The sequence below is a fragment of the Squalius cephalus genome (assembly GCF_949319135.1).
Source record: "Squalius cephalus genome assembly, chromosome: 19".
Classification (NCBI taxonomy): Eukaryota; Metazoa; Chordata; class Actinopteri; order Cypriniformes; family Leuciscidae; genus Squalius; species Squalius cephalus.
The window spans coordinates 10,908,114-10,935,214 of record NC_137140.1 but is presented as its reverse complement, the minus strand read 5'-3'; the positions used below and the strand labels follow the sequence as shown (position 1 = coordinate 10,935,214).

General features: G+C 36.6%; 1 protein-coding gene across 3 annotated transcripts in view; it reads right to left on the bottom strand.

Annotated features, from left to right (window-relative positions):
• The window catches only part of grid1b (glutamate receptor, ionotropic, delta 1b), a 476,826-nt gene that overhangs the window by 5,887 nt on the left and 443,838 nt on the right, over positions 1 to 27,101 (bottom strand). The window contains exons 9-16 of one of the 3 annotated variants that reach the window (XM_079851867.1): positions 21,449 to 21,550; positions 20,637 to 20,838; positions 19,118 to 19,444; positions 17,413 to 17,551; positions 8,215 to 8,410; positions 5,789 to 5,955; positions 2,384 to 2,624; positions 594 to 732 (exon numbers count right to left, since the gene is read on the bottom strand). In XM_079851867.1, the coding sequence (XP_079707993.1) occupies positions 594 to 732; positions 2,384 to 2,624; positions 5,789 to 5,955; positions 8,215 to 8,410; positions 17,413 to 17,551; positions 19,118 to 19,444; positions 20,637 to 20,838; positions 21,449 to 21,550 (1,513 nt within the window). Of the gene's footprint in view, positions 1 to 593; positions 733 to 2,263; positions 2,625 to 5,788; positions 5,956 to 8,214; positions 8,411 to 17,412; positions 17,552 to 19,117; positions 19,445 to 20,636; positions 20,839 to 21,448; positions 21,551 to 27,101 lie in introns of all 3 variants that reach the window. The other 2 variants (XM_079851869.1, XM_079851868.1) reach the window with 2 other exon arrangements.

Genomic DNA, 27,101 nt, shown 5'->3' with positions numbered 1-27,101 from the left:
GTGTATCACAAACTCTACAACACCTATTAAAAATGGAGAAGTAATAATCTTTCTCATCCTTGCTTCTTTTTGCAGGTATGCAAATGCATTGTGCATCATTTTTAACACAATTATGAGATGTTTTAAGTGTTTAGTCATTTAAATTTTATGGCGATTATATACATACATCACTGATTCATGAAAGAAATCCACACTAATTAAATCATCACTGCCACAAGTAGTGGAATTCGTATTGAAATATGTTCATAATCATGCTGCTTCTGGCTTCATGCCTCGACATATAAATGGCACCAATTAAACAGCATAAGTGTTCTTAACACTCATTTTGACTGAACTGGAAAATCATTTATCATCATTAATGTGGTATTGTGCTAATTGTTTAAAAAAAGAAGTTGTTCAAAGTAGGAATAGCAGGGGCGTCATTCTAAACCCAACAGAACAAGGAAGATGAATCTGCTAAATGAGACAACTAAAACGCAAAAAAAAAAATAAAGAAAAAAAAAAAAAAAAAAAAATTAATGTTAGATGGATTCTACATCTGGTCCTGTTAATTCTCAGCCAATCAAAGAAGAGGCCTACGATTCTATTCTGACCTGTGTCAATAGCTTCTGCTTCATCCCAGTCTCTTTCTCTGTCTGTCCAAATGTCCTTGCTCCCCTCCGATGAAGCAGTAGCAATATCATTATATGTCAATGGACCAGAAACCCTTGCCAGTCTGTAATCCTTAGTAACCTGCATGAGATCATAAACAAATGAAGAATAAATGTAAAATAGAAAATATAGAGATAAATAAATCCATAAAACTTGTCCACATTGACATATACTGTAATTGCAACAGGAGGTCACACAGTAAATTACTAGGGATTATTGACTGTTTGGGGTTGGATTTATGTTCTTTTGGGGTGGCTCTTTTTTAGGATAACTGAGCAGACAGACTCATGCAAGCATCCAATTTGCCCACACTTTAGTTTACGGATCCACATCAACCCTGTTTCAGTTTATTACATGCAGTTTCCATTGGCAGTGGATGAGGCTTTGGTATAAAAGAGAGGTTGTAAACTTAAGTAATTATTCAGATATTTAGAATTAGGTGATTTGACTAGAACAGTAGATACTCAATTGCCATATTTAAAGCATGTTTATGGATATAAAGTTTTGTCTAAAACACTAAAAAAGGAAAGAGCAAAAAAAAAAAAAAAATAAAAAAAAAAAAAAAGGAGAAGAGATTACATTAAAAGGTTGCCAAAAATCTAAGGAATTTTCTAGTATAGAAAACTGGCTGCAGGGAATGATTTTTACTATTTTGCCACTAACAAGATGCATTCTGTAATTCTGTATGTAAGGTGAAAATATCTGGCATTCATTTGCATGTTCAAATAACTGAACATGATTTAGCCCCAGTAGAGCATTCTGGAATGCAACAAGAGCATACAATTATTACTTTGGATTCAAAGAAAAATGTAATTGGTGGAATATATTAGCTCTGTTTCGAAACCTTTTGAGCTGTTGGCTCAGACAGATTTCAAAGCATCATAGGTGCCACAATGTAAAAGCTGTTCCAAAAGGTATGATTAGAGCCCTCATTTTGGCCAAAATCTAAAGCATTATTGCATTTATCATTTACAGAGATGACATTCTTAGAATGCAGTGCAATGAGCTCATTGAAAAAATCCATCCAAGGTATCCATCTCTCGACAAGTTTAGAGAAACGTTAGATATATTGCATTCAATACCGAACAGTATCAATAAAATTACTCAATATTTGTGTGCTATATATTTTATGCTTATTAGAGTATGTATATATATATATATATATATATATATATATATATATATATATATATATATATATATATATATATATATATATATATATATATATTTTTTTTTTTTTTTTTTACTTACAAATATGCTGAATTGCAATAAGGGAATTAAATGTGACAAGGTCCAAGCTCCAAGAGCCGAACTATTGTATTGCTGCACAGAGTTTTAGATCAATCATTGCAGTTCTATTTCAGTTTAGGATGCTACCTTGGAAGATAGTTGCCTATAAAGACAGTACACAGCAGCTCTCTAGGCTTTGAAGCAGAGCTTTTGCCTTCTGAAATGGTCTAAACTCCACATTCACACCTTGTTAGTAATTGTAACATTCTAATCCATAAAACCTGCTCAATTAAGGGCACTCTGCACACCCCAAGCAAAAATAAAATCTGTTGTTATGTTTAATGGACGGGGGACCAATTTTGATTTCATCAGGGCACACCTATAACTGTGTGTACTGGAGCTCGACTAAATCGGGGCTCGCGTCTGCTGCGGGATCCTTAAAGTAGAGTGTGGCAGTGTCCTCTCCCTGCTCTGTCTTCCGCGCCCTGAGCTCGGTCACCTCTTTGGGCTGCTCTTGCCGGCAGCGATTGCTGTTCCACCACATTTCCAAGGCGGCCACCAGACAGGCCAACAGGAGCCCCGCTGCTAGGATGCAGAAGACGCCGGCGAAGCTATGCAGTTTGAGCGAGCGACCATCCGGTTGGGCATTACTGTGGCTGTTGAGGTCGCAGCGGCCAGTCCGAGGCCACCACTTTTGTTTCAATACATCCAGGTCTCCTTTCTCCTGCAGCTCTAGAATCCTGTGAGGGATGACAACAGAGTACAGTGTACTTATTTCATGTTAAGTTTTTCCATATGTCTCCTTTATTTCCTCTCAAACATTCTGAATGCAGCCTGTGCATGTTAGCCAGTTAGAAAACTTGTAGGTGCCTCTGCCAATAGCACAAGCCAATAGCAGCGCTGTTTTTTTTTTTTTTTTTTTTGACCAATGGCAAACGAGGGAGTGTTTGAGATACTGTTTGGAAACAGTCATTAGTGGTATTTGCCAAAACAAGCTTCCACCCAGAACAACCAAAATGATCTCACAGCAAAATGTAACTTTTTTAGGATGATTTCATATGAATTTGTTTTTCATATCAATTGGCAACCACCCAGCAACACCTTATAAACTATCCATTACACCATTGGAGCTGTAGGGCAATGACCTAGCAAACACACAGAACACCCTTGCATCATGCATGGTGAAACAACGCATTTTCTTCCAAAAAATATAGTTATTTTTTTGCAATTCTGTTTGGTGCCACTAAATGCAAGTAACTTACTCACTGCTACCTTAGTTAATGTCAACATTTGATACATGTGATTGTAATGATATAAATAGACATGGGAAGGTAAGGACGTGTATGTAAAGAAAAAAAATGTCTCCCTGTTGTCACAGTTAAGGACCCCTCTATAAATAATAAAGGTTTTTCAATTTCTTCGAATGAAAAGCGTCAACACAGAAACACGCAATGGGGCTGCCAAAAGACCATAGCGGTGCACAACAAAGCAAAATAGCAAGATGAATTCTTCACTTAAGCAGAGATGACATTATGGTTCACTGTGTAATAACCTGCAAGCTTCTTCCCAGCTGGATCAGAGTACATTTCCAACAGTCGCCCTAGGCCTGTTTTTTTTTTTTTGGATATTTTTGGATATTTTTGCCATTCTTGGTTTGGAATTGGGGAACAATTTCACACAAAAATTCATACAAATTGCTTTATTTTTTAGATAAAATATTCCGTTACAATATGCCTTGTCTATTGAGATAAGAATGTTACGTTTTTATCTGCAAACATCACAAGTGTTAGGTATTGCTAGTGGTTGGGTCATGTTAACATTCTAGAAAGATCAATAATGAGTGAGAGAGAAGGCAACAGAAGATCACTACACAGCTTTATGAAATCCAGCAGCAATACAATTTTACAGTCTTAATTAGTTACAAGTGATTATGTGCAGCTTTAGACAGTCTGGAAACATCTGTTACATTCACAAAGGGATCAATTTGTAATGAGTCTAAAACTAAACCCAAGAAACAACAGTCAAATCAAAGGTTTGTGTGGAATAAAGAATGGCTGTGAACTGTGGGAGATTCAAAGCACCTGTGAAATAGCAAGTCATTTATTTGGTAATTGTAATATTTGGTAACCAATAATATATAATAAAAAATAAAAAATAAAAATCATATTTCTGCAGAACATGATATGTGACCCTGGACCACAAAACCAGTCTCATGGGTCAATTTTTTTAAATTGAGATTTATACATTATCTGAAAGCTGAATAAATTAGTCTCTCATGGTTTGTTAGGATAGGACAATATTTGTCCGAGATACAATTATTTGAAAATCTGGAATCTGAGGGTGCAAAGAAATCGAAAAATTGAGAAAATCGCCTTTAAAGTTGTCCATTTATGTTCGCGATTGTGTTGCATCCACTCACAAAAATAAATTTTTAATATTTACGGTAGGAAATTTACAAAATATCTTCATGGAACATGATCTTTACTTAATATCCTAATGATTTTTGGCATAAAAGAAAAATCTATAATTTTGACCCATACAATGTATTGCTGGCTATTGCCACAAATATACCCGTGCGACTTATGACTGGTTTTGTGGTCCAGGGTCACATATGACTTTCTTGAACACATACAAAACAACAACAACTGAATATATGTTCTCTCATTAAATAAGAAATGTGTGGAATAATGTGGGATATTTTGTCTTGTTCATATTTTGCATGTTTTTCCAGTAGCTAGAGAACAAACTCTTCACCATACAAGTTATTAAATTCTCAGAAGCATGTTCAACTTGTAATAATTATGACAATAGCTTTCACAAACTCTAGTCCAGAGAGTGCCTGACTCCATACATACTCTATACACCAACTGCATGTTATTCTTTAAAGGGGTCATATAATGCCATTTTTGTACAAGCTAATATGATTCTTTAGGGTCTAAATTCAAAGTTTGTAATAAACTTTAATTAAAAATTATCATTAGTATTGTAAGAATACACTCATTTTACCTGGTCAAAAACAGCTCTGTTTTCAGCACGCTTTGCTCACCCCACCCCTCTGTTCTGTGCGTACACCGTTTTTAATAATAACACAATAACCATAACGTGTTGTTCATTATAAACGTGGGATTATGAATTATATTGAGAACGTCGTACAAAGAAAACATGCTGTAATGTACCCTGAGTGTAAACAGCCGCATTCATCGTGAAGCGTGCAGCAAGCGATTTGCAAAGATTAATATAAATATTAATATAAAGGTTAATAAAACGTTACACTCACTTCTTCTTCTGGAGGTGCAGCAGGAACACGAATAGTTGGTACCAATCCTTTTTTCAGGAGCAGCTTCTTAGCAAAACCAGCTTTATACTGACCTCGTTTGTAAAGCAGTCTGGTGTGTGAAATGATTTGCGCAAACATGAAAGCAATGAAGTTGATCGTGGGGAATATTCCCTTCGAAAACAAACTCAGCCACTGCGTCTTCAGCGGTTCGGATTTAGGAACATCAAAATGACTGCTGTGTTCCTTATTACACCCAAGAACAGAACACCACAAACGGTTCGACGCCATTCTGCTCATAGACAGTGCTCCACCCTATCAACAATGACGCGCGGACTATGATGATTGACAGCTCGCTCATGAGCGAGGGCGGGTCTGTGTTGAAACGCTGCTGTCAATCAACAATCGTGGGAGGGGCGTCGATTTTGTGACGTCACAAAATCGAACGGCTTGATTTGAGATGGGGGAAAACATCCACTGGATGGATTTTTATCATTTTATGATGGTTGTGTAAAGGCACTGCCAACACACATTTCAGTACAATCAACTTGTAAAAGTGCATGTACCATTATATGACCCCTTTAAGAGGTAAAAAATATATAGTTTAGTTGGGAGACAGGTAATACGCACTTTTGGGAGATGAGGTCTCGATAAGGACTCCCATGTTGCATGGCTATGCCGTAGCCTTTGCTGCTCATGCTGTTGCCGGATACAGTGATGGTGCAATCGTCATCTGTCAGTGCTGCATACTCCACCACAGCCATGTCCCACAAAAATGCATACGGTCCTTTTTTGGCCTGCAGATAAAAGATATAACTTCATTCAGAGATTTCTGACAACATGTTCAAATAATCATCTATTAAGGGTGTACAGTCTAACATTGCAGTCTAAAGGCCCATTCACGGCAAGAACAATAACTATAACGATAACTATATTACTGTAAACCCAATATGAGATAACTGTTTATTATAAATACATGCTGCAGTTATGTACATTTAAAGCACACTGCTTTAAATGCTCAAGCTTTTTATAGTTGGGTGTTTTCTGATTGGCTGTCAATGTTTTTATCATTCATCAGCTGAAAAAAAAGCTTTTGTCTTTTGTTATCATCTGTGGTGTCGACTTCCCTATTCTCACTGAATTAGAACTATTATTAAACATTTATAGTTATAGTTATCTTTATAGTTATATTTATTGTTTTTTACTAGTTACAGTTATAGTTATACTAGACTGTTATAGTTATTGACTGGTAGGCCTTACAATGGATCATTATACGTTCTATACTCAAAAGTTATTGTTGTTTAAGTGTTTCATCACTGAAATCATACACTGGAGGCTAATCTTGACTAATCTATTGAGTTCTTTTCTCATTAAAAGGTTTCATTGATCTCAACCTGCCCTCATTGGCTGATTCAACGGATTTAACATTCTCAACTCATTAGGCACTCTAAAAGTTTCTTCCTCAAACTCTTCAGTCTTCTTCTTTTCAAAGTTTCTCAAGGGTGGTGCTAGGATTCCACTGAAATTTCTTTAGAAAAAAATAAAAATACACACACAAAATGCATTTTTATGGCTATACAAGCTAACACAATAATTTTAAAACCAGGTTTTAATGTTTTATGGGGACTTTCCATGGATCATTTTGTATACTGTATAAAACTGTTCTATCCTTTAACAATAAACCTATCCCTAAACCTAACCATCACAGAAGATTTTCTGCATTTTTAGATTCTATAAAAAAACTCACTTAGTATGATTTATAAGCTGTTTTCGTTGTAGGGAACAAAGATATTCCCACAACGTAGGGTTTAACAGGACCACCGTACACACACACACACACACACACACACACACACACACACACACACACACACACACACACACACACACACACACACACACACACACACACACACACACACACACACACACACACACACACACACACACACACACACACACACACACACACACACACACACACACACACACACACACACACACACACACACACACACACACACACACACACACACGGATTTTGGATATTGCCATCTTTGTAGGACATTTTGTCCCCATAATGCAGGGTTTACCTGGACCACACAAACACAACATACACGTTGGGTTTCCATGTTTTATGGAGACTTTCCATAGACATAAATGTTCCCTTTCGAGGGAACTCTTCACTGCATCAGAAGTTGACACTATGGAAACACCTCTGTGTGATTGCGTCTTGAAACATGTGTGAAATCAATTCAATGACATGGCAAGATGTCATGCTGTAGCGTGTGAAGTCATGACCAAACAATGTCAGCTTCTGTGGCTTCAGCAAGCGCTGTGTGTGAATTGTCTGTCCCATTTATTGTTTGTTTGTCCCGTTGTTCACTATAAAGATGTGTTGATGTTATGTTGTTAAACTGTATATTCTATCCCCTAACCCTACAATCACAGAGAACTTTCAGCATTTTTACATTTTCAAAAAACATAATTTAGTATGATTTATAATCTCTTTTCCTAATGGGGACCAATATATATATATATATATATATATATTATAAGGGGGGCCCTACAAATCCCCTATTTACCATGTACATGAATTCTTCATTACCAGGCTTACAAGATGATAAAATGTACCCATTTCTAGACATGCCATCCTCTAAAAAAAAAGCTCACAGCAGAATTGTGTCTAATACTTTTTGGATCAGTTCAGTCTCCGATGAATCAATGTCCAGAGCTCAGAATATTCTAGAATTAATTTGGCATTTGCTCTAGCCATAAACACCATACATCACTGTGAAGTGTGGAAGTGGAGGAAAAGGTGTCTGTCATGTTAACCGTTGTACATTGAATATTTGATGACAACAACTGACTTGCCAAAAATCTTATTGTAATAGACTGAATTTGGATGCAAATTATAGATCAGTAAAGTTGAAAGGATATACCAAAAGATTATGCCAAAAGATCAGAAAACTACATCAAAAACACAGCCCTCACAATGTATTTCTGTTTTCATAATTCATGAAATCACATAGCCAATAGGTGACAAATGTTCATACCTTGCGTATGCCTTCAGAAGGGCTAGAAACGGAGAAGTCCTGTCCATTGTTTTTGCTGATAGTCCTCCACAGCTCTGCGTATGTGCTGTCCTGCTCCAATGGGTTTGTGCCTTTGGCTCTGAAGTAATCATACACGGCTGAATCCCTAACAGTGCCGTAGGCAAAGTCCATCTGCCTTGCAAGATCCTGAAAAGATCTGTTGGATAGATAGGCAAGATCAGGAAAAAATCATTTCAGATTTATTGAAGTAAATGTATTTTTAGAATATTCTAAGTGTTTTTTAGCACATGTGGTTGCTATACGTTTCCCTCAACAATTGGCACAATTTGAGCTACCATTCAGGCGCGAAGCAAGTGTTTTTTGCTAGTTTCAGTCCGACGCAGTTATCATTTCATGTCCTGCGCCACGTTGTTTATGCATTTGCGCCCATTTGTGTGGCGTGCTGGTCTAAAAACGAGGTGTGTTCAGACGCATTGATGGCGCATTGCAATTATGAGGCAACTGAAATAGACTGTGCCATTGACCAACTGAAACTTGGTCTAAAGTCAATGGCACAATTATTATTATTTTTTTGTTATTCAAAGAGCGTGTTTGTAACATGAGCCTATAGGCGGGTGCAAAACACACGCACACTCTGCTTATAACACACACAGGGACGTGCAGCAGTCCTTGGCAATTTAACTTGCCAAATATTAAAAATAAAAGGATTACAATGTAAAAAATTATTATTGTGTATATAAAGATATGGTGGATCTACTGCAGAGCAAATACTGTACACAATCAAATATTAGTGGGATTGTCACTTGATGGAGGATCTGGTGAAGAATCTGTCAGCGATCAAAACATTCATTTTGAAGACGTTGAAAATTATAGTTTTGAGAATAGGGTTGAGATCACAAATATGAGCCAGATGCTGAATGTACTAGGGAAATGAGCTCTGACGAGGACGGTGATGACAAAAAGCATCTGCTCAAACTCAACCCTTTCAGGTTCCAAAAGGTAATGAAATATACTTTATTTTATTATTTTATAATTGTTATTAAAATATATAATTATTGAAAAAAGGGTAACACTTCATTTTACAGTATCCTTGTTATATTACATGTAATAACAGTAAATTATGCATACACCGCGTTCCAAATTATTATGCAAATGATATTTTATACTGATTTTCCAAAATAGCCGATGCAAATGACAGTCAGTATAATTTTCAAGTCACCAACCATTAGGGTATAAGTCGAATTTCATTGAACAAACCACCCAAAGAAAAACAGTATTTTTTTCAAAAATAAAAAAACTCAAAATGCAGTTTCAAATTATAATGCAAAACAGAGTTTGACAATATTTTGTCGGTTGTAAAGAACTGAAAATGGCCATTTGTTGAATTTGCAGCATTGGGAGGTCATATTTACTGAAATCAAAAGCTATTTCAATCAAACACATCTTAACAGGGCAAGTTACATGTTGACATAGGACCCCTTCTTTGATATCACCTTCACAATTCTTGCAACCATTGAACTTGTGAGTTTAAGGAGAATTTCTGCTTGAATTTCTTTGCAGGATGTCAGAATAGCCTCCCAGAGCTGCTGTTTTGATGCGAACTGCCTCCCACCCTCATAGATCTTTTGCTTGAGGATGCTCCAAAGGTTCTCAATATGGTTGAGGTTAGGGGAGGATGGGGGCCACACCATGAGTTTCTCTCCTTTTATGCCCATAGCAGCCAATGACACAGAGGTATTCTTTGCAGCATGAGATGGTGCATTGTCATGCATGAAGATGATTTTGCTACGGAAGGCACGGTTCTTCTTTTTGTACCATGGAAGAAAGTGGTCAGTCAGAAACTCTATATACTTTGCAGAGGTCATTTTCACACCTTCAGCTCTCTCCCCATGATTCCGGCCCAAAACATGACTCCGCCACCTCCTTGCTGACGTCACAGCTTTATTGGGACATGGTGGCCAACCACCAACCATCCACTACTCCATCCATCTGGACCATGCAGGGTTGCAAGGCACTCATCAGTAAACAAGACTGTTTGAAAATTAGTCTTCATGTATTTCTGGGCCCACTGCAACCGTTTCTGCTTGTGAGCATTGGTTAGGGGTGGCCGAATAGTCGGTTTATGCACAACTGCAAGCCTCTGGAGGATCCTACACCTTGAGGTTCGCCGGACTCCAGAGGCACCAGCAGCTTCAAATACCTGTTTGTTGCTTTGTAATGGCATTTTAGCAGCTGCTCTCTTAATCCGATGATTTTGTCTGGCAGTAACCTTCCTCATTATGCCTTTATTTGCACGAACCCGTCTGTGCTCTGAATCAGCCACAAATCTCTTCACAGTACAATGATCACGCTTAAGTTTTCGTGAAATATCTAATGTTTTCATACCTTGTCCAAGGCATTGCACTATTTGACGCTTTTCCACAGCAGAGAGATCCTTTTTCTTTCCCATATTGCTTGCAACCTGTGGCCTGCTTAATAATGTGGAACATCCTTCTTAAGTAGTTTTCTTTTAATTGGGCTCACCTGGCAAACTAATTATCACAGGTGTCTGAGATTGATTTCAGTGATCCAAAAAGCCCGGAGACACAATACCATCCATGAGTTTGATTAAAAAACTAAATATTTAATGTTTATGACACTTAATTCCAATTTGCATAATAATTTGGAAGTGGTGTAATTACATACATAGCAACTAACCCTAAACCAAACCCTATTCCTAACCCTAACCTTATAGTATGTAGATTATGTTAATTAATATTACTCAGTAGCCTGGCTAACGTCAGACCTCGTCTCATTGAGACGTGGTCTGGGAACCACATGTTCATTTTCTCGTATTTGAGGCGTGGTTTACGAATGCCCAGAGCCATTTATTGGGTGCTACGAATGTCTATCAAATGCACCTGTACGTAGCTCATAGCCAATCGTTTCAATTATACCAGATGACGTATGTAGAGCGACAGAAATTCGACGAGGAAGAAGACGAAATAAACTTGCGTTCTAAACTACTTAGAACACTATCTAAGGCTGCATCGAAAGGTAACTTCGCGTCTGATTCCATGTTGGATCCATAGATATAAACAAACTGCTTCGGTGTGTCGCATAGACGTCGTCATCGTCTTGCTGCTCTCTCCCCGTTCTGTGATTGGTTCCCTTTTTGAGGGGAAAATCTGGTCCATGGTATCCAGGCTGCCTAGCAGCGTGAATAAAATCACGCTGCACGCAAGGCAGCATGGGGAAACCCAGGCTAATTACTTGTATAATTGTATAATTATGTTGTAACAAGGACAACGTAAAATAAAGTGCAACCACTTTTTTGTTTGTTTGTTTGTCTGTTTGTAATTTCTTGAGTTATGCAGTGTTCTGCATGACCGTGTTTTTGGCAAATTTAACAGAAAAAAACAAACAAACAACAACACATTTTCACATTTTAAATTATCACTAGGCTATACACTTTTCTGCAAGTTTTTTTATATGTCAATCCCTAAAATAGGCTTACTGTTTTAACAAGGCACACTAATGCAATCAGTATCATTTTATGCTTTTGTTGGAGGCTTTTGTGATTAGGTTTGTCTTTGAAATGTCAATCTTTGGTTCTTTACTTGTCTTTGTTAATTTGATTGTAACCTTAGGCACTGTAATGTGATGTCCTATTAATTATGAAACTGTGTATCCTAAACGCAAGTGTCACACTGAAGCCCAGATTTAAAATCCATGGCCCGCTGTTATATAAATTGTTTAAAACATAATAAAAAGCAATATCATTGGCTCTACTGACTTAAGCTAAAGTTGCTCTGTTTAATTTCTCCAAGTTTGAATTTATTCATTTATCATGGTAATGGTGCCATAGGATTCATACATCAACAGGACAGGGACCTAACTTGGCAAGAGCTAACTTCAAAGTCCAAAGACAACTCTTAAGTAATGTGAGATGTTGGGCCATCTGTTCTGCTAATGGAGCTGTCAGGTCCATAGATGAAACATAAGCCAGTGAAAGGAAATGTTTCACACTTTAATGGTGGTTTGCTTGTCAGTCTACTGTAAGTATATCAGAAAAACACTTAAAGCTGGTATACAACAACTGTATGTTCAATTCAGTGTCAGAAATTAGCTTTTTAATATTATTATTTATTGCCTCAGCTTGCTTGGCTATAAAGCTATCAGTGAAACAGGTTATTTCATGATGATTATAAAACCATCAACAGGTAACCATTATCACCTGATCTCGTTTCATTTTAGCTTTCTTTGCTGCTGCAAATGTGTTTGACAAACACACTGTCACAGCGGCCAAAAAAAGACAAAAGACATAATAAGAGTTAAGAGCCCAAATAATGGAAACACTAATCACTGTTATGGTGATTTCAAATGAAACACATTAGAGTTAAACCTCTGTTAATTCTCAATAAAAACTTCTAGACGTCTGACAGAAATAAAGTCAGTCCGGTTAGTAATAAGTGAAGCTGGTAATGCTGTTTGTGGAGTTGTTTAATCCTCCTCTGCTGAGATCTTCAGAGATTTAATGTCTTATTTTCTCTTCAGTTGATTTCATCTAAGGCTGTGGCTGAAGTCAGTTGTAGTTCTTGTGTTTCTGCTCATCTCTTTTTCTTTTCTCTTCTTTCCTTCAGTGATTCTTCTTGTTAACAGGCTTATTAAGGCTGAAATTACTCATATTTAATATACACAGGCTTTGTAGCTCAGATAAGGTCCAGTTCTGGTTTATTTCTTTGCTCTTGGCTGACATGTGGCATTGCTATGGCCTGCTTGTGGCCCAGATCTGGCAAACAGGAGCGGTCCGCCCAAGTGCCATCATTCCACGCTGCATGTGGGCCAGATCCACATTCCACAAGTGCTAGATGTTGGCCCGATCTGGGCCGAAACAATGTTGCTATCTGGGATGTGTACAGTTGGCATATTCTTTACAAGGAAAGGAATATTTTGACTGATGCAAATATACCACGAATGTATACACCGAGGGATAGTTTCTTAATATGGAAAGTGGATTGTACCATGTGTAAGTAGGAGGTATATGTTCCTATTTAAACATAAGCAATAAGCAACATGTTTTTCTACCTTACAAGGAAGTTGAAAGTTGCTCAGTGGTGTATATAAGCTCAATCCTTACTGTACCACCCCAGAGAAACAAAGAGGCATGAGGGGGTGAGGGAGAGAAACACCAAGAAACCATTGCAGGTGGCATAATGGGGTGAGGGAATAGAGAAATGGGGAACAGAGAAATCTGGAATGAAGACCACCTCTCATGTAGCCTTATTCTTCAATACCTTTTTCTCTCGTATGTCTGATACATGTTTAACAGCTTTAACTCTGTTACCTTAGCGGTTATATTTCTCCACACCATTAGGGGGCGCTAATCATCTTCATAGATGAGTATTTAGCCAGGTAATATACCTGAAGAAGTAGGCAAGCATGTGGATAGAGGAAGCAATGGCTTTCTTGGGCTATTCCGTTTGACTTTATAAGGTCCTATGATTGAGGAATGTGTTTCCTTTTTGGTCAATCAGTAAGTAGTAGCCTATGTTTGTTTTTTTTACAAATATTACCAAAACCAGAGTGTACATGTATTTAATGTATAACTATGATATTGAGTGTGTTGAGCATTGGGCTATTCATGCTAATTGTGACCGTGTCGTCTATTTAGATGGACCTTTTTATTCCTGTGCTTTCTTACATGGGTGAAAGTACTTGCTTCAGCTAACTTTCTGCTTTGTGGTTTGGTGCTTGGATCATGACGCTTGGACGTTTAACGTGAGCACTAGAGGGTTTGGATTGCACTTGTGGAAGACAGGAGGACACCTTTCCTATCTGCAACATTGGGATTATCAAATTAAAAGTGCTGACTTTTGCAAGGACATTTCATCCACAAGCCTTGTCGGCTTCACCATCAGCTAAGTTTAATCATTCACTTTTCCAGTCCAGATTCCCCAAACGCTTAACTTTTCTTGTTTGATGACTGATGTAACTGATGTTTTCCTGTTTTCTACGTTGTTTATTATTATGATTATTATTATTAATTTTTTTTTTTTTTTTTTTTTTTTTTTTTGTATAATGTAAACATTTGAGATTTTGGGTTGGTGAATACATTATAAGCGTAAAGCTTGGGTCTGATTCTTCAGAAATATAGCTGGGTAAACCAAAGCAAACTAGTTTTTTTATCTATACCTAAGTTAATATCAAGCCTTGCCATCCCTACTTTGATATAAGCCCAAAAGGGGTAACGGTTACACATGTATATAAAAATAATAAATAAGAGATCTCTTGGCAAAGTAACTGGTGTAGCTTCCGTGATTCAATAATAATGGGGAAAAGCATGATTTTCAAATCTACATACTCATCCAATATTTTTGAGGATGCACCACCTCCTTTGCCGAAATTCCCCATACAATCATAGTTACACAACTGGACAAATATTTCTGGCATGAAACTCCAGGCTGATAGGTCTTTAACTCATTTATGTAGCGATCACGTCATTATATACATAGCACAGCTGATTGGTTGTTGCTGCATCAGTGGCCAATGAGCTGCGGCTCAACATTCAAACAAATATTTAAGAATAAGGACAAATGGGGCATACATAAAAAAAAATAAAAAAAAAAATTAATAAAAAAAAAGAAAAAAAAAATTAAAAAAAAAAAAAGAAAAAAAAAAAAGTGTGACATACTGTAGGAAATAAAAAGAAAAAATGGCATTAATTGTAATAATCGCGCAAATTAACACATTGTGTTTCCCAACCCTAGGAATTATATTTATGGTATGTATTTAATAGTACCTATAAAAATAAAATGTGTGCTGAATGATTTTAAGTGGTTTATAATAATAATAATAATAATAATAATACTAATAATAATAATAATAATAATTGAATTGAATGCAGACATTTGTGTTAACAACTGTAGCTCAGATAATCCAATTTTTGTAACATGCATATGTCACATTTGGCTTCTAACATAACTAGTGAAAATGAACATGCAGGTATAAACAGCAGAGAGCAGAAGTCTGTTCACACTCTGACGACACACAGTTTGCTCAACATCAGCATAATCAAATGCAATCAAACATCAGAGGCACACAGGCTGGATAAATACCTGTCATCATACCTGAGCGCTAGATAACATTTACATATGTGAAAGCAAATTAGCACAACACTGGTAAGGGAGTGCACAGAATACAAACTCATTCTGGCATTGAACAAGAAAGATCAATAATAAAAATAATAATAATAATAACAATAATTATTATGATCATTATTATTAACTACCAAGTCACTTATAAACTCTTAAATATCTTTTAACATTTCTAGTAAGAATCTACTTAGTTTTCTTCATGTGAAATGCTTATTGTCATTGTCTTGTGAACATACTGTACGCTTCTAGATTACAGCTTTTTTTGCAGCACTTGTCCCTGGTTTGGCTTTTAGTATGGAATTAATAAATATAACAACCAACAATACACAATTCTAAACCTCTAAATGCCCATTTACACCAAGAATAATAAGTATAAAGATAACTATTATATACTATTATAAACATGTGTATTGTTTATATATCTGCTGCTTTAAATGCTCATGTTCTTTAAAGTCATGTGGATTCTGCTTCGTCTGAAAGGTCTGAAAGTGATTTCAACATTTTTTTTTTTATCTCTGTGTTGCAGAGGTGGAAGCAAGTCACACATGTACAAGTAAGTGACAAGTAGCTAAGTTTCAAGTCCCTTTCATCAAGTTTCAAGTCAAGATTCGAGTCGCAGTGCACACACAGCTAAGCAAGTCAAGTCACATTACCAAATAACAGAAGCAAGTATAAATTATATTTGCCACAACCTACTAAGTTATTTTTCCCTCAGAGATGATTAACTTTAGCATAATACAATATATTATACCAATTATACAATGTATATTATATATATATAAAAAAATATATATCACCACCTGTATTCAAATTATTGGCCTGCATTAAGCAAAGAAAACAACTAAGGAGAACTGCTAAAATTGGGTTAAGAACTGTCCAACACATTATTAAAACGGAGAGAAGAAATGTAGTCTGAAAAAAAATCTTGAATGATTGGTGAAAACGATTTGGTGAAATCAAATCGTAAAATATCAACAGTAGAACTCATGGCAATGTTTAATAGTGCAAGTAAGAGCATTTCCACACTCACAATGCAAAGAGAAATCAAGGGACTAAACAGCTGTGTAGCCTTTTGAATACCACTTATCAGCTAATCAGAGAAAAAAAAGGCTTCATGTGGTCTGATGAGTCCAGATTTACCCTGTTCCAAAGTGATGGGCGCATCAGGGTAAGAAGAGAGGAGAATGACGTTATGTGCCCAAAAATTAGGTCAGCTGACTACCTGAACATACTGAATGACCAGGTTTTTCCAACAATGGATTTTTCCTTCCCTAATGGCCTGGGCATGCATATTCCAAGATGACAATGCCAGGAACGAGCGGGCTCAAATTGTGAAGAGCATGAGACATAACTTTCACAAATGGATTGGCCACCACAGAGTCCAGACCTTAACCCCATTGATAATCTTTAAGATGTACTGGAGAAATGGCGAGGAATTATTGCAGCTCTGGATGGAAATAAATGTTGTGACGGCGAATGTGTGCTGTAATCAAAGCAAAATGGGGTCCAATGAAATATTAGAATTTTTGGCCAGGGAGTGTATATTATGTATTGTGGTGTGAAGCAGGGCGGGGCAGAGAGCCGTGGGAATGGAGAGAGAGACACCAGCTATTATTTTGTCTTGTGGACTACATCTGAAAAAGCTTATTCAAGTACTAAATAAAAAAAAAGAAAAAAAAAACAACATGCAATTTTTATTTTTATTTTTTTTGGTCATATGCCGACTAATGGCAACAGACACTTCGTTGGGTTTTGTTGGATCAGTGTGTCATTGGTCACCATTTAATTTTGTTCAGTCAGCATTTGTCAGATCATGGTATGTCTGAGAAATTAAATACGGTAATCTGGTGATTGTCCGCATTGGTGGCAAACTTTTAAATACTTGAAATAGCCTTTGTTAGCTGTACTGCGAGCCATGTGGCCAAACTATGTGTGAATCTTTCTGAACATAAGGATGCACTAATTATGAGGACAAAAACAGGACAGGAAAGCTTTTAATAGACATTGATCAACTCAGTAGCATATGGTGCATTGGTAAACTATTTGTGTAATGGCAATTTACCTTATAGTGTTGTCCATGCGGGACACAGTTAGGAACGCAGCCAGGTTAGCAGTGTAAGACGAACACACAATCAATGTGAACAACCACCAACTGCCCATAACTATCCTCAATGCCACAGACCCCACCACAGAATCTCCACCTGTGACAAACGAAACAAAAAAGAATGCTGGTGTTTAGGATATATAAATGTATTCTGAAATGCAATAAATAAAAAAAATAATAAAAAAGCAAAACACTTCCTAATCCATTTCTTTTGTAACATATTTTCTCTTAAATCACTTTTCCCTTATAATCCTTTAATAAAAGTTTTTTTTTTTTTTTTTACATAATCCTGATTCTGTACAATGGAGGCGTACCACATCAATTAGATAGCAGCAGATGTCTAACAAAGGGTATTAAAAGATTATCATATGGTGTCATAGATGTGAATAATCTATGACACACTGCAGTTTCACATTATTAACCTTAGTCAAAGGAGGAAGCCAGAAATGCTACCATTAGTAACATGTCATCATACTTGCTAATTCCTCATGTTTAAGACTGTGTAAACTGCTGCAAAATATTTGTTGTGTTTTGTACAATCTACTGTAAATTTCATATGGTGGCAAGCTACAAAAATATGAGATATTGAAGCCCAGATACTTCAATAACTAGCTGTTAGGCTTAAAAGGGTTGGTAGGCAGTAGGCTACGCCATGAATTAATAGAGGCAGCGAGGGGTTTAGCATGCTAGTTGCTGAGGTAACCATTTATTCAATTTTGTCTCTTGGATAAGAACCAGCATATCCCATGCCTTATTAAAAGAAACTTTACACTGTTTTGGTGCACTTAACACTTCTTGGTATGTTCTATGTATGCTGGTTTTGAAATTGGAATTAAACTATACGCAAGGGTAGGAATTTATGATGAAAAAGGTATATCTCAACTATTAAAATGTAACATGCACCATAAACACTATTCCCAACCGTTTTTAAAACTGAACACCAGCTTAAAACTAAACTTAAAAAAGTTCACCCTTTTTCTCACTGCCATGTTGTTCCAAACCAATAGGGTACAATGGGGCTAAAGACACACGTTAAGGAAAATGTCCTTTTACTACTCCTAGAGTGGTAATTGGAGAAAAACATTTTGTGGGAAAATAAATAAATAAAAGTGGTTTGTTTAAAAATCAAACACATGTACAATATGAGGTGGTGAGGTAAACTCATTGTAAAAGGCTGACCAGTGGGGCAAAAGGCACCCAGTATTGATAAATACAGTACTTTAGCTAAAGTAATATGTTTTAACATCTAATAGTTTAACATAATTATTTAATCAAAGAGTGTATCACATTCTGTTTACTGTCTAAATTAAACAGTAAAACATAAGCATAAAAAAAAAAAAAAAATCTATTTTTACTAATTATGATTACTAAATGTACCTAAAAATGCATCTTAAAAATGTACAGCACCCGGGCATGTTAATTTTTTCACATTCAAGCTAGAAAGAAAAGACTAAATATTTTAAGCTGCTAAACAATGATTGCATTAACATGTCTTAGACACTTAGATTTATTGATATACCCCCATATCAGCTTTATTATTTTCATCTGTCTAAGCCCTGAGTCAAATCATCACCTGATCCCCTGGAAGCTAAAGCTGATTTGACAAGTTGTTTCTGAAGATAACCTTTGAATCAATACGTGGGAGTGGAATTCATTGAAGTACCTTGTTGTACAAAGGCTCCATAGACAATCCATATAGCACTATGCAATGAGTTAAACATGGATGAAGCGTGATGGGCTCCTGGAGGATTCTGGGAGCGGAGCATCTGCATCCGTGTCAGCAGGAAGATCAAAATGCCCACCACGGGAATGGCAGCTGCGATACAGGCCCACACAGCCAAGTCAAAGGGGGCAAACAGGGAAAAAATGTTGATCTTTTCCTCGGGTTTGCGATGTAGGATCCCTACAGAGTAATCCATGTAGCGTTTGCTGAAGTCCACAACGTTCTCTCGCTCTGGTGTTATAGTAATGGCAGAAACTGCCAAATCAGCTCTCTGTAAAGACAAGATTTTTTTTTTTCAGTAAAAAATGGGGATTAGCCACAGCATTTGCATATTGTTGCCCTATGTTGGTTTGACTGCTTCTATTACTCTCCTCGTTTGTAAGTCACTTTGGATAAAAGCGTCTGCTGAATGATCAAATGTAAATGTAAAATATCTAAAGGTCCTTAAAGCAAGCAAAATTGTGTAAAATTTTGTATTAAATTAGTTTTATTACCTAACTGGCATTTTTTATTTATTTATGTTAAGCATAACCTCATTATATTTGGTAGGTTTATGCCCTGTTCAATCATGCTCCTGAAGGGACACAGTCCTGCAGAATTAAGCTTCAATCCTAATCAAACACACCAGAACCAGCTTATTAAACCTTAGCTTCAGACCTGAAAGTCTTCAGGAATATTACAGGAGCCGCTATAAGGCAAGCCTCCAAGGTTAGCAAAAAAGCGTAACACTGTGGTACACGAAACACGAGGTTGTTTAGTTTTATGGAGGTCAATGAAGGAGAGGTAAGTCAGACAATTTACGCTTCCTGTAGTTCACATAAAAACGAGACAAAACTCTGACTATGAAAATATTTTTTCAGTAAAGTGTAAACAAGACACAGAGGAAAGTCAAAGAATGACATCAACATTAGCTACTTTATACAAGATGTGGGCCAGCTTTTTTAATTGCTAGTTGATATACACAAGTCAGGCAAACATATTTGACTGCTTCTTCAACTCTTGTTGTTTTTTCGGCATCTCTCTCTGTAAGCGTCATGCGTTTTTCTTGTCAAACATATCTTGAGAACCTTTGCATTCTGTTTAATTCAGTTTAGCTCCATCTAGCTGTATGAACCCTCTAATCCTGTCCAAGTGCTGAGTGGTTTGAAAGTTGCACTGTACATACAGTTCATGCCTCAACAATAACCTGTTGTATTCTACAAAGTACAGGCCAAAATGCCAATCACAGATTCAAAAGTTAAATTCACACAATTATTATGTTTTCTTGACAGATCATTGTTATGACTTCTCAAGTACTCATGACAATCCCCATAACAAATCAACACACCAGCATACAGAACACAATATACTATGCTGGTGACCTTTTCAGCAGGAAAATTTTAGCAAATATTATGGGCAAGTATTAGTTGAGTACCTTGTAATAGCTTTGGACATATACATACAACTATGTTAAGAACACTTGCCTTGTTTATGAGTTCCCCAATCATTCCATTCCAAGTGCCATTGGTCAGCTGAGAACCATATTTGCTGTCTGACACCTGGTAGATATCATACTTGAATCCTAGGATCTTGGCCAAAGCGTCCAGGACATCAATTGAGAACCCTTTATATCTTTTGGGCTGTCCGAGGATGTTCTCTGCCACCATCACAAACGGATCCTCCTTTGAAAAGGAATATTGATTACCAAAATGTACAGATACATTTCAAATGGCTGATAAAACTTGCTTCAAGAATTTCTATGGCTCTCTGGAGAACATTTCTGCAGAAGATGCTTGCTGGGCTGGGAGAATAATTACTGTACAATTAGATCATAAGGAATAAGAACATTCAAGCATAATGCTTACCCCAACCATGCTTGTAACATATTACAGCCAAATGACAAATATATTATTTCCATACAGCATTTCTACTGACAATCATCAATAATGAAGTACAGTTATATGACCAATATAAAAAGATAAAATAAAACCGGTTATGGCAGTAGAGAACTACATTTTTATTTGTGGCTGTAGGCATGATCATGTTAGCCAAAATAATTTGTGAGCAAATAAGCAAGAGGTTAGGGGCATGCAGAACTTTGTAAATTAAGAATATTCCAATTCCATGGAAATCTTGCAGATTCTGAGTGGTCTTTCTGATAAGTACATTATATAGCACCGTGGTATTGACCGTGAAAAAAAACATAATGATTGATTATTCAATCATTTATACATCAACATTTAACATATACATCAATTTTTAAAAAGTTAAAATAATAAAAGTAAGTATTACCAACAACGTCACTACTTTCACAGTAACCCCCTGCATGCCATTCTCAATACGACTCTCCTTTAGACTTCCATTGAGGCCATGGACAGAATCCCATGTAGCCAACTGCAGGACAAAAAAGAAGAAGAAAAAACAAAACAAGCAGAAGCAGGTCGATATTATTTCCATCGATCTTCAATCTGTTTTTGGAAAGTGCAATTGTTTGTCATAAGGCATATTTCCAAGTGAGGCAGGATATTCATATCAAACAAACAAATATGATCCATCAGGAATTGTTTGGGTGGTGAAAAGTGGGTCAATTTTCATGTCAAATTTAATTTATTAAAAAACTAAACCCAGTCAAAACATATGTATGAAAAACTAACACAACATGCTTAATAATGTATATGTTTGTCTTATTATGCGTGTCTCACTTTCAATATTATGGATAGTAAGACATGATGTTGTCTTGAGTGGGTGTCATGGTTTAGGTTTGTTTTTGCTCTGTTTTTCCTGTTCTGTTCATGTCTGTGTTTCTAGGTTAGCTTTATAGTTTGTTTATTAGTTCGGTTCTCATCCGTTCTTTCTTCTTTGTTTCTATGGTTTCTGATTGGTTTGAGTATTCAGTGCAGGTGTGTTTTGTTAATTATCATGTTAGCTCCTTTGTTTGCCCTTCTACTTATGCCCTCAATTTCTGTTAGTTCCTTGTCTTGCATTGCTTGATGTTAATGTTTGTTTCATCTGAGTTAGTCTCTTGTTTATTGTTTTGTTTCTTGGATTAAAGACTTATATAATTGAAGAAGTATCTTCATCATTGTGCGCTTACAGCCACCAACCGTGACAGTGGGGAAGCTGGCAATTATTAAATTAGACAGAACTGAGAATTGTTAAATTCCATTATGATTCATTAACACACTAAAATGGCTGATTTATAAAACTCAATTTACAAAATCCATATTGCCACTGTAAATGGCGATCAGTTGTCAATATCAATAACACTACATTTAATGACCAGGGGCTCGTTCTTCGTACGTTGCTTAAAACATCCGAGATCAAATGAGATATCCAAGATGATATCATCGTGCGAATCATGATCTGGCTAACTCGGTTCTTCGTACACACTTGCCGGATATGATTAGTATAGCTGGATTGAGTTATCTGAGATAATTGCGCGTTCATGCGCTGGTTAAAAGGGGATATGTATCGATAGCAGAAACATTGATCAGCAACGCTGCTATTGGCTGCTCAGCGTGGCCAAAGGGCAGGCTCAGTTTTTCTCCTCAGCAGAGCAAGAACTAATAGTCGAAGTTTATTCGGAATTTTAATGTTTAATCAAAACGCCAGGGAACACCTCAAAGTCTGCAAATGCCAGGAGAGAGGGCTGGCAAAAAGTAGCAGACAATTCAAATCCGTTAGAAGTGGCCATGTTAGATGTTTTTATCACTTAATAGCCTATATTTTTGTATTTTAATGATTGCATAATTACTTTGTGCATTGTAATGTCAGAGTCACCACACTAGAACATGGGAACTAATAAAAGTGAAGTACAGAAATATTCTACATAATGGTAATTTTTAGTTATATTATAGTCTCTTTTATAAAAGGCACTATTAAATAATTGGTTGTCTGTTTATAAAAGCAACCAAGAAAAAGGCTGAGAAAAAAAAGAAAAGAAAAGATCTTAGTAGCCTACACTATAAAATAATTTTTGCTGCATTAAATTAAGGCTGTATAGTCATTTCAACTGTTAAATCTTGAGTAATGATGAATTGCTTTGACTTGTGAAAGTGAAAACTGATAAACTTATGTTAATGTAAAAATATTTTGCCATGAGTTATTGATCACATTTTTCCCGAGTGTAGTTCATTGTAATGACATTGTGTTTTCCTCTTTTGTGCACTTTTACATAATACACCAACACTTGTATCTGTTCCCAAGAAAGTGGTGGCTGAAATATGTGCAGTAAGTGGACATTTTCTAACTTTCCAAAGGAAAGAAAGTATAAAACTTTGTAATGTCCATTTGTTTCCATTGCACTGGACAGTGTATAAACCCTCTCAGATAACTGTCATATGGAGGAACTAGCCTTCCTGCAAGTGCATAAATAACTTTACTTCATTTATACTTGTATGCTTCATGGCTGCAATATAAGTTGCAGGATTCCACATCTACAGAAAGGCCTACAGAAGAGTCTGCACAGACAGAGGAGACATAGCTTTTCCTTTTTATTTGTTGCATGTGGCATGTGTCTAATATCTCTTGTTGCAGGCACTTGACCACTGGCTTTTCTTTACAAAGAACAACTGAAATAAAACTCAAGGAACTAAGCATATTTGTCTTTTATTAAACATTTAATGAAAAGTGTTTTTTTTTTTTTTTGGGCAATGTTGTGTAATATGGCACATGCAACAATGTCACAGGCCCTGTCAGGTGTGCAACCCTCAGACTTTTCAAACACTGAAATCTTCCCTTTAGTTAGCCAAAGTTCATTTCATTGTGTGCCCTTGTCCTGGCTAGAGCTGCATTGTAACTGGTTTGGGTCAGGGAATGGGGTCATAAAACACCTGTCTGCAGGCAGGAACATGTCATAATCACCTATGAAAAAATGCAGTTCTGTTAGGATCAGCATAAGTGTATGTAATACAGTGAGCTTGATATTTAATTGTGGAACTTTCCTTACCACTTTCAAATCATGTGCATAAATGTGAATATCTGAAAATGCTTAAGTCATGCACAGATCCTGGCCATTTTGCTTTCACTTTTGTGATATGGAAGATTTTAGTCAAATGCCTTTTTTTATTTGATATAATATTACTAATCTGGAATATTAAGAGTCAAGAATAACTGCTTTACAACATTGGGTCTTAAGTGGCTTGGAAATGCCACAAAAAAAACTAAAACTGTTTTTTAAACCTAAAAGCGCCAGGTAAACTCCGAATGACACGACAGACAGCACTTTCCATCAAGTTCTCCGCATCTCCAATAGTGTAAAGGAAAGAGCCACTCGCAAATAATCATAGGGAAATGCAAACAGTTTGTGCAGTAAAGCCCGACTCCGACAAGTCGAAAATAAATGTGCGTTTCCAACAAATTAATAATGTAAACGATAATCTCACGAGTCACGAGAAAAAATATATATCTCAGAAAGTGCACTATCGCGCTGCGCTGGACTTCCCGCATCAGCTCCGCTTATGAAGCGCAGTCTAATCCTGTTTACATGAAATAAGCCTGCTCCCGAGCAGGTTTAAGCTTGCGCACCTGTTGCTATGACAACAAGTCTAGGATGAGCTTTGAAGAACCAAAAAATCCAAGATCATGCCAAATCGTCAACAATCAAATCCAGCTAACTGAGTTAGCGACGTACGAAGAACGGGCCCCTGATTTGGAAGACTAATCTCATTAATCATTCATTTATTCGAAGAAGCAGGTGATAATGAGGTTTAATCACATCATTTAACAATGCTCATTTCAATGTGATGCATGTGTTGAGTAATAGTTCTTCTTTGAGGTGTTTGCATTCGCTGTAATCATATATAATTTGCTTTACATAAGTAAAGTGGATGAAAAGCTGCTATAGAACATACTCAGAACTAGGGAAATAAACATTTGCATGCATGTGCCTTTAGGAGGCACAGCTTTTTCTCTTCATTACTTGTCCATGAGGATGAGTACCATGCTGGTCTAGTTCCAGGTGTTGGCACTGGATCAAATTACAAAATGCATCTAATGGCTGCATAACTGTGCCACCACTTGCCTCAGGGACTCAGAATCCTAATTTTTAAAAGCATATTTTTTCGCCAATACTTGGCACCCATAGCCATAAGGTATTTCTTCATTACACCATGTACACAAACAGCCCTAGAGCAGTGGCACAGGGGAATGCTTGTAATGTTGAAAAATGTATGAAATTTCTAATTTCCTTACTGAGCATCATTCTAAACAGACAAAGTGAAAATAAAGACAAATGAAAGCCTCTACAAGTGTGTGGGGTGGTGCTGGCAGAGTTGTAAAAAAACAAAAAAAACATATTAAAAGTACAGATACCTTACAGCAAAAATTGCTCCATTACAAGTTACAAGTCACCAATTCCAATACCACTTGAGTACAAGTCTTAAGCCTGGTTTCATAAGCCCTATTCGGACAGGACTAGTTTAACATGGAGAGGTGGGGTAAATTCTGTGCGAATAGAACCGCTGTAAATATGTACGTAAATATGTACGTAAATATTTCATCATTTCCTGTTTAAAAGTAGTTTTCCACGGTTTTTCCAAGTATGGAGACGCTTGAAAAAGCATTCAGTTGCGTTCTAGGCGCTTGGACAAGTCTGTGGCAAAACTCAAGTGTTTTCCACATACCATTCAGATCAGAAAGAAGATCGAAAGCACTTGTTAGAGGCACGAAACATATTTTAGCGTTAGGTAAGTGCCTATTACCAACACAATCCAATCTGAAGTTAATTAATACATCGTTCGACCAGACATAATAGGTTATATGTGTTTGCGCACGTGATATCAGGAAGCTACGTAATACGCACATGACGACAGGAGGGTGACGGCGATTCGCAAATCGAGATACCCGTCCCACTTCTGCTAGTTTTACTGGGATATCTTATCCGGTGCGAACTGGCCATTAATATTACAGACGTCCTGTGGTAAAATTACATTACTCCATCTACCCTTGTAAAGTTAATCCCGTCCGAATAGGGCTATAGACAGGGCTTAGATTAAGCCAGGATTAGGCCTTAGATCAACAAAGGTCTTCAACCGGGGGTCTGCAAAGTGTCCATTGATTAATGTTCTATTACAAATAATTTTTTGTAAAAAATAAATAAAACATTGATAAAAACATCACAAAGTCTTGTGAGGAGAGCAATCGTGTTTGTTTTCTAAAGTCGAAATAATACTGAACTTCAATATTGCAATCGACACAATAGCCTCTTAAACATCTACAGACACTCCCGGTAAAGCTCAAGTGTTCAAAAAGGCATAAGTAAACCAATATCCTTCAAAAAGGTCTCTTTAATATAATGGATACATAAAATAATGCTTCCTATAGTTAAAGCCTAAACATTTAATTAAAAACGGATGCACGCAAAAAGATTTATCTGGAGTTTTGCATCATCAATCCATGATGTTCAGTGACTGAGAGCTGCATTTCATGCAGGATTGAAATGGTGGCTAGCAAACAAATACAATCTCTAAAGTTTTCGATTTGATGTTTGTTAAAAAAAAATAAAACATTGCAGGACTGTCAAATCTTCCGACACTGACAGAATTTCGTTGGAGGTAAAAATTTTATCGCAGCGGTCATTAATCTGCTGTCGGTGAACGTCAAACTAGCGATCAGATTTCAGATTTTGGTCTAGGATCAAAGGGAATCTTTTAGGATTCTCAACATTTGTCTCAGACAGCCAAATCATGCCAAAAATCATACAGTGTGAACCCGCCTTAAGGGAAAAATGCACAACATATTGTACCTTCAATGCCATGTAGATGGTAATATCGCTTCTTTTGTAACAGAAATTAACTGCTGCAGAAAAAGTTAAGTTTACTAAGTGATGTGGTGACTAGCCCTGTGTCTCAATGTCCACACTATCCATCCTAAACAGTATGTGAGAATAAAATAAGTGTGTCCCAAAGCATTGTATGTTAAAAAGAGTATGCCAGAAGTCCTTGGA